The sequence below is a fragment of the Drosophila subobscura genome, chromosome O (assembly GCF_008121235.1).
Source record: "Drosophila subobscura isolate 14011-0131.10 chromosome O, UCBerk_Dsub_1.0, whole genome shotgun sequence".
NCBI lineage: Eukaryota > Metazoa > Arthropoda > Insecta > Diptera > Drosophilidae > Drosophila > Drosophila subobscura.
The window spans coordinates 23,656,285-23,665,350 of record NC_048533.1 but is presented as its reverse complement, the minus strand read 5'-3'; the positions used below and the strand labels follow the sequence as shown (position 1 = coordinate 23,665,350).

Sequence of the window (9,066 nt, the reverse complement as noted above, 5' to 3'; positions counted from 1 at the left end):
AGCGACCCCGCTGGCTATGCATATATTCAGCGCGAAATCAGAAAAATCTCTTAAAAATAAATATAAAAATAAATATAAAATTCTAAAATTCAATAACTGTCAGAACCGAACGCGTACATCATGAATTGGAAATGCAGCTGCCACAGGGAAGCTTGAAAATGATTCAAAGAATCGGAAGCTTATGCGACGATTCTAGGAGGGTTTTCCTGTTGCACTATTGAGGGTGATGGAATCCCTACATGCCACTCGAGTTGTGAGGCGTCAAGTGCTGATTGTTCAGCTACTTTTATCCACACACACTCACACACACAATTTGCCTGCAAACTTCTTTTTATTGGCTTCTAAATGCATCGCTAAATCCTTTGTGCAAATTGCCATATTGTTGGCAGCTGCCTTTTGCCTCGCTCCATGGAATGTCCTTGCTTGTTGCATTGTTTTCGTATAATAAAATTAAACTTATGCACTCTCTCTCTCTCGCTCGCTGTGGAGCAATGTTTTCCAACCCCACATGCCCGCTTACCCCTTGTGGGGCTCAGTGGAGTGAGCATTTGTTAAGTGGCAAAAGATTGAAATGAAGGCAAACACATGTGCACTGGGAGACAATATAACAAAAACAAATAGGGTATTATAAAAATGAATTTTTACTTAAATAAAATATCATCAGATGGATCATTGAAGCAATAACTGTTTGTGCCGCGTATTTCCAATCTAGAATGCAATTTATTATTATAATAACATTTTTTCCACAGTGTACATTTTCGTGTGGAAGCTGACGTGCAGATTATTGGTTGTCCGTACATCCGTACGTATGTACAAATACGTTTGTCTGAGGGTGTGTAAGTGAAATGAAATGGAACGAATTGGCTGGAAAAGGGGTTCTGCCACTTGGCACTGGGATCTGGCTGCTGGGCAATGGGCGATGGGCGATGGCGATGCATGGGGCTTACCGAATGCAAGATAAAGTTAAAAGGGGCGCCAACGCAATTTGCTCGAGGTCAGAGCTTCACTGCAATTTCGTTGATAACTTATGCCATTCAACAAATGAAGTTGACATGCCCCATCTCCCATGCATCCCATCGCATCCTGTCCCATCCGCCCATTTGGCTTGCATTTAATTTGAGAATATAACTTTGACCATATTAAATGGCCCACGCTTACACATGACACAGTATCAGCATCAGCATCAGCATCAGCATGTACTTGGTTTACATTTCAGCCACGTGCACTCTGGACCTTCCATCTTGGGGGGAGTACTCCTCGCACTCGTACGGCCACCGCCTCTCAATTACCTAATTGAAAGCCAAGTCAACGAGTAAAAGCCTGGCTCTAAGTCTGATTCTGATTCAGGATCTCAGCCCTCTCCTCAAGGCTCTGTGTGTTTGCTGTGTTCTGCATACGATTATAATTTTCTGTTCAGTTCGGTTCGGTTCAGTTGAGCTCTCGGCACACAGACTTTTGCCATTTCAATTTAGTCTTTGACATTGCCGCTCTGTGTCAAATGCAAATTGAAAAATCATCGAATGGCCCTGGCTGCAGACGAAGCTCGTCCAACAACAGCATTTGGCTGCCGGAAGCGTTTTGCTGCCGCCCCAAACTAATATTGAGGCAGGCGCGCAGCAAACTGTTTCCGTTCAAGGGATGGGGCCACGGCGATGGCATGAGGGAGCAGCATAAGAACTGGAACTGGAACAGGAACAGGACTGGTAGCAGGAGCTGGGAGTCGGAGCAAGTGCCTTGAGCGGCAGCAAGCGCCGCAGTTTTTTGGCACGCAAGAGCGTACACGGTTTTGGCAGTGATGCTCCCTCTAGTCCCGTTCCGTTGCTGTTGTTGTTGTTGTTGTTGTTGCCTCCAATGCCAAAAGTCACTTGTTAAACAGCGGAAACGGAAATGCCAACAGTCGCACAAAGGCAGCACAGGGCTTAGGGCACAGAGGATGGACGGAGCGGAGCGGATCAGATCGGAGCGAGGTACGGCTGAGTGGCAACATTTGGAAAAGTGTAAATCAAACTAATTGAATGTTTTTGCTGAGCGCACAGCTGCTGCCAAAGCTATAGAGGCGACACGCCCCGATAAACATGCAGCAAAAAAAATGCGATAATAATACCCAAGACCAATGCTGTGATGATAAGAAATGCTCCATCCAGTCCATGCCCTTTGACATTGCACATATGTACATGCACCATAAATTATTGCTCCATGTACGCTGCTTTAATTAGCCATAGAACCCCTCTTTGAGCGCTCCTTTCAAACTAGATTGAAAACAGATTTGTATTGCGGCACTAAACCATCCTTAAGCTCTGTAAACAGTTGAATAAATAAACGCGAAACGCTTCGAATCTGGCGATGCAATCGGTAAAGCAAATGAGGCTAAATGGATCCACAACTGAATGAAAGGGCGAGTTCCGATTTAAGGATGCTGCCGAGTCCCTTGCTGCCCCGTTGCCCCGTTGCACCTTGCATTTGTCTGTGGCAGCAAATTGCCGTTAATTTAATGAGCATTTTAGCCATAAAATCACTTGGCACGGCTCAATAGCCACGATGCTGGCAGCTGGCACAATTTATTTGACTGTTAATTAGAAATTTAAATTATGCGCTTAGCCTCTGCCCTACAGGCAAACCCTCTCTACAAATCCACAGCTCCACGGCTACGCGAGTCCACTTCTACCAGTACACCACTCTAACACCTCCTTCGCCATTCTCTATTCAATTGGCGCTGCACAAAATTAATTGCAGGCAATGGCGGGTCGTATCCCCTTTCATCCTCTGGAGCCTCTGGAGTCCCGTTTGCGCCATGGCAAATTCGAAATAATTTATAATTTGGCACAATTACGCTCAGCCGCAGGCTGGCAAGCTACTTGCTTGCTCCTTGCCGCAGGCTTGGCCCATGAACTGCTCTGGTTTTCCACTGTGGGCCGTGGGCTGTGCTCTGGGGGGGACTTGGACTGAGGGTTATATGGGTCATTTGCCTTCCAATTGCATTTTATTGATTTTGCTCTTGTCTGAGGATGCGTTCTGGTGGCTGGCGGGGTACTGGCGAAGATGTAATAAACTTTCACTTGTTTTGTCGCCTGTCGCCCTGCCAATGGGAAAGCGGAAATCAGTGGGCGCCGTGGGGCATCGGAGGCGACTCTACTCTGTCCAGTGGTAAACACATTGCTCATAGCCAAACATTTGGCACACTGCTCCATCCCCAGCTTCAGCTTCCAGCTCCAGTGCCAGAGTCCAGTGTCCTGGCCGGGATTGTCAAGTGGTTTTTGGCTACGAACCGAGATTTGGCTTTGCTTTTGTGATTTCTTTTCGCCGGGTCCATTGTTTGGCCCAAAAATTGGGTCAATAGCCTTTGGGTGGGTGGGGAGTTTTGATGGTGTTGCTGGTGTTCCATCTCTTTCCTGAGGATGACGATGACGGGGATGATGATGAGAATGATGATGATGATGAGCAGCAGCCTGTGCCAGCAGACTCCTCTCAGCTATTGTTTCAACTCCTATGCAATGCAATTTCCTCTCTATACAACTCCCTCCAGTCGCCACCCTCATGCTACGGGCGACTCCTCAACTTTTGTTGCTGCCACACTGATTACTGTTGCTTGTTAGTGCGTTTGGCTGTGCGGTTTTTATGCTCGTTTACATGCATGTATTTGTAAACGTTGATGTGTGTGTGTGTGTGTGTGTGCTACACACCCTTGCACTTTTGCCAAAAATACAAACACACTGAGCATACCCCTGCAGTGGGTATTACGATTTTGATTAGAACTTTGCAACTGTATTCACGGGAAGCCTTAATTTGCGGTAATAAGTGTAACTATATCATATAGCCAGAAAGGTAGATGGAAAACTGTTTATTTTAATGATAAATTTAAGCAAAACTCAACCAGAGAATGTTTAAAACTCAGTTGAATAGCTGCCATGGCAACATTCAACCTGAGAGGGTATTAAAACCTTCATCCCCTGTGACAGCCTTCCTTCCTCCCTTGTTTTAGCTTAATTTGCAACTTGTTAGCTGCCAGCACAACAGTCTCATCCCTCTCCACCCCTCCCCTTGGTTGCCGTCAAAAGCTCATGTGCAAACAAATCAAACTTGAAACTGATGCTTGGCCCAAAACATTTCGCAATAATGAGGCAGGACTCCAGGGCCAAAAAAGAAAACTTTCCCAGCAACAAGGCAACAAGTGGAATGCCATCCCATACCCCATCCCCCATCCCCCTCTGTATAATGGATTCAGCTTTAAGCTGCAGCTATCTGCAGCCTTCACAATATGTTTAGACTGCCTTAGATAAAGATTGGGCCAGTGTTTGCCAATTCTTTTCATCTGGATGAGAGACAAAGATCTGCTGGCGGACACCGAGACACCCCTCCCACTCGAAACCCAATTCAATACTCTGCGGCAGAAGCTGGAGGAAAGGTTTGTTTAAAATGCGTAACCATATCCCATGAATTTATGCAGTCAACTGTATAAAAGGCGTAAAAATGTCCAAAGACCATCAGGAAGCGGGTTCTGGCTTTGGTTTCGAGACCTTGCCGAGACGAGTGGGAGGCAGCGGGATCCACATGGGAAGTTGGCCTGGCCTCTTCATTTATTTCATGCTCCATTGCATTGCGATATGTGTCAGAGAGCGGACAATCAAACGCAGTGAAACCTCAAGAGGGTATCCAGTGTTATATAAAACTGAAGCTTCCACTGGATCCACCCACCGCCTCTCCTTTGGAGACTTGTTTGCTCCGTCGCATCGTTGCTCGTTGTTTTTATTCAATTACCAATTCGAATTTTGTCTCCATCTCGGTCTCTGTCTCTGTCCAGTGGCCCTCACATACTGTCTCCGAGTTCGACGTTGACTTCGAACAGCTGCACCAGTTTGTCTTGCCAATTGGCCGACTCTTCGCTCTGTTCGCATTATTGTAATTCAGCCAGCTCTCAGTTTTAAATTGTTTGGAAGCAATAAAAAGTTTATCAAGTGTAAGTCTGAAAAATAGCGAGAGTTGTGCAGGCAGCCCTTGACTTTTGGCACTCAGTGTTAATTGTTTTGGGTCAAGCTTTAAGTTTTCGAAAAACACACACCAAACAACACACAACAAAAAGAGAGAGCGAGGTCGGAAATGGTGCCACATTTCAAAGACCTGGCAGCGTAAGCTCTTAGGGGCTTTATTCAAGGCAAAAGTAATACAAAACAATGGCCTCTTCCACACACACACACACACACATACAAATACGAACAATACGCACACACACACACACTCTACCCATACAATCAGACACAAGAGAGCGAGAGAGGAGAGTCACAGAGCAAATAAATCAATTGGCTTTGCCTAAAACGTTTGAAATTGATTTCAAGTTCTTCGGCCCCATTGTTTTTATATGCAACAAAGGGACAATTTTTCATTTCCAACGACAACAATAAAAGCAACAGCAAGGTCTCACACACACACACACACACACACATACGTTCACGCAGATCCACAATACAGAAAGACAGACACACACATGCGGTCGATCCCTGGGCATGTAAATTGGCCGCATTGTTTATGAGCTCTGTCCCTATCTCTGTCCCTGGCCAGGCTCTGGCCTCTCGTCTCCTCTGCTTGGTGTATCCTAGGCCACCAAAACCCATGCCACCATCTCCCAGAGACCATTGATTGTCAATTCAGTTTAAGCGCCAGCCATAAATTCTGCAAATGAGCAGAGGCGGCCACTGGTCCATCGGTCCAACGGCCCAACCGTAGACGCAGCCAACATTCTTCTTAATTTAGTGAAATGCACAAAAACAATTTTCAAATTGCTAGAAAGACACTCACAACAAGGGGAAATACGAGTGATGGGAGTATACTTAGATTGATAACCTCAGAGCGCAGCAAGGGGTTGAAATTTCTAACAGAATCACGAGGCACGTTCTGCCCTTAGATTAAAAAACAAGCATTAATGGTAAAGTCTTAAAGTTGAGAATTCTTAGAACTCTAGATAAGATTGACAGGCAGATGTCAAGCCTCCTGACAGCGAGAGAGTCCATGTCAATCGCTTTTATTAAAGGTAGAAATCCCGAACAACCTGGAAATTCCGCTGAATTCATTTTAATTTTAATATTTTGGCAATCTTTTTATTAAGAGTTCGTTTTAGAAGAAATGCCTTATAAATCTTTAACTCTTGCTCTCCTCTATTATTGAGTGAAGACTTTGTCTGTGTGGTGTGTGTTGAGCATTTCATTTTCGCAGTATAAAAGTTTATCAAAGTTTTTTTCTAGATGACTTTTCACTTGCCAACTTCCAATGAAGTTCCGTCTAAAGCTATCGCATTGCACTTGGCCTGTTTATTTGTTTGGCGCGTGTTTGGTCATTAGATGCGACACCCGGTCAACAGGCTGCCTGTTCCAACTGTCAACTGGCTGTCGTTCATGTTTGCAGTTTGCTTGGCAAAACATTTTGATTACGCAGTCGCCGTGTGGACCGAAGCGACGCTTCCGGCTTTGACAGGCGCATCAAATGTGCCATAAATAAAGGTAAGCTGGCAGCCATCGCCACTCGATGGACGATGCATTCGTTAGTTGTTTGTCTTCTGGGGCTTTGGATGTCCCGCGCCCGGTGTTCTGCTTCTGGGATACCAAACTGCAAGGATTGCAGGATGAATGTGATCTATCCAACAGCGGCAGGAGCAACAAGGCATCAGATTCCCGCGAATCAGCAGATCGTGCGCGTTATCAATCACTACAAACGCCTCAGCTTGGAGCAACTGCAGCACGGCGCTTTCAGGACGAAGCACGACTCACAATCAGAGGATTACACCTTCATAGTAAAGATAAAGGTTCAGAACTCTGTTCGATGCAGTGGAGCTCTGTTGGCGCCACGGCTGGTTATCAGCTCCGGCAGCTGCTTAAGTGGAGTTCCTTCCAGTCAGGTGCAGATCCTCACCAGTGGAGGGAAAACTCATCCAGTGGCTAGTATTGAATGGCTACGATCCTGCCGCGAATTATACCTCATCACCCTGGGAACTGCCGCCGCGGGACAGCCCATTGGCCTGTGCTCCCAGACCCTAAAGATGGGCGACAATGCCACCATGCTCATGGCCAGCTCCGACCTCAGCTACTTCGGACTTAGGCACAGTCTGGTCGTCTCTAATCGGGAATGTAAGATGACCTTTCTGCAGGACGAGACCGTCTACATCACCCCCAATATGCTTTGCCTGCGGAACTCCCAGAACCCAGAGAAATGCGTCACGGAACAGGGAGATGCCTTATTGGTGGACCGTCGCTTGTGCGGATTGAATGTCTATGGATCACGCTGTCGGGCCAACTCCCCAAACGCCGATCTCTACATTGATCTGACTAAACATCGAACTCTTGTTACCCAATTCATACAGAAGCTGAGAGATTGAGCCATGAGAAATTGCAATTTGAATGCCATAAAATAATTTTGTATGCCCCCAGTATTTGGGTTACGAATGGGTCAGTACTCTCATCATTATGCTGCTGATACGCCTGCTGCTCTTACTCTTCTGGACCACAGGGAGAGCCACCCAGTCTGGCAAACCCATTCCCCAGTTTATGGTGGGTGAGGTGCCGGCCAAAGGAGAGCCCTACCAGATAGTGCGCATCATCGAGTACGTGGTGCCGCATCCCTACGAGCCACCAGTTAAAAATAGAGTTGCCACAGACGTGGAGGACAGCCTGGAGATCATTGCACCCCACATTGAGGATCAGTTTGTGACTACAGCCAAGCCAACGGTTTCCACCAATTTCATAGTTAAGATTTACCCGCTGGTGGGATTAGTCTGCACTGGAGCCCTGATCTCCCGCCGCCTGGTGCTGACCTCTGCGCAGTGTTTTCCGGCCAATCGAGCCCCAGTGCCGGAACAGTATATGGTGCAGGTAGCCTCGAGTGCAATGTATGAGTTGGACACCATAGTTATCGGCCCTTCTTCGGATCTGGACCGCGATATGGCTCTGATGGTGCTGAGGATATCCGTCGAGGAACCTGAAGTTCAGCCGGTGGCTCTTTGTGATGTTCCACCCAAGCGAGGGGACAATGTCATCATGTACATGTCGAAGCAGCTTCCGCGCTTCCTGCGTACCCATGTCGTCTCCAATCGCATATGTAAGAATACTTTCGCCAGCATAGATGTCGCCTACATCACGGAGAACATGTTCTGTTCCCACAACTCGAACAAGCGTAAGGATTGTCAGACGACCATGGGGGATCCGCTGGTGCACGAGGAGCGGCTCTGCGGCATCAACATCTACGGACCACGCTGCGTGGATGGAGCCATTAATGGGGATCTCTATGCGAATGTGTTCAAGGCCGAGGAGCATCTGCAGAGCATGATCGGGCGCTACAAATAAAACGAGCTTTAAATATGGGGAAGCCACAAATACATTTTATTGAGCATGTTACCGCAGTGCATTGGGCAGCCCAAATCAAATCAATCTCACTAAACAAACACGGAACAGCCGATGGGGGGAACACAAAAAGCTGGAAAATTCAGTGGGGAAACGCCTCGTTTTGTTAGTCGCAGGGAAAATTGAAAGTCGCTTCCGACAAAAATCAGACATTTTTTTAACATTTTATTTTCTTTCAATTTGCGGCTAAAGAAATTTAAACATCAGCCACCAAAATGCCCTGAACTCCAATGACTATGATGTATGTAAATTTTGTGGGATAAAAAACGTCAGGAAAATGGGTGGGAAAAAAAGGGATAGCAGACACAAACAATAGCAAAACCACTAAAAACATCATGACAGGAAAAAGGTGTTACTCTTGGCTTGAAATTTACACCAAAAACGAGTAGTAGGAGCAGCGGGAGCAGGAGCTGAGTGATGGGAGGGGGAAATCCACCCGAAGCTGCACCATCGGCCATGGCTCTGACTCTGACTCGCACTCTCGCTGTGCGCTAAAATATGCAATTTTGTCATGAAATATGCACATGTCCAGCGTTCGACAAGGACGAACCCCCGGGTACCACCTCCAGACAGTCCACCCATTCATGACTAGCACCACTTTCAGCGACATCAACAAAATACATTTAAAAAGCAACATACATACATAAATAAATTAAACATTTAAAAAACCAAAGGGGAATAATGA

At 46.5% G+C, this 9,066-nt stretch overlaps 2 protein-coding genes across 2 annotated transcripts; both read left to right on the top strand.

Moving 5' to 3' along the window:
* The first annotated feature begins 6,563 nt into the window (after positions 1–6,563).
* Positions 6,564–7,396, top strand: LOC117898186. The gene has a single exon (XM_034807401.1). It carries the CDS (start codon positions 6,611–6,613, stop codon positions 7,358–7,360), a length of 750 nt encoding a protein of 249 aa, XP_034663292.1. The 5' UTR covers positions 6,564–6,610; the 3' UTR covers positions 7,361–7,396.
* Positions 7,397–7,411: 15 nt separating this feature from the next.
* On the top strand, positions 7,412–8,404 carry LOC117898185 (trypsin II-P29). The gene has a single exon (XM_034807400.1). The coding sequence runs from the start codon at positions 7,449–7,451 to the stop codon at positions 8,322–8,324; it is 876 nt and encodes a 291-aa protein (XP_034663291.1). The 5' UTR covers positions 7,412–7,448; the 3' UTR covers positions 8,325–8,404.
* Positions 8,405–9,066: the final 662 nt, after the last annotated feature.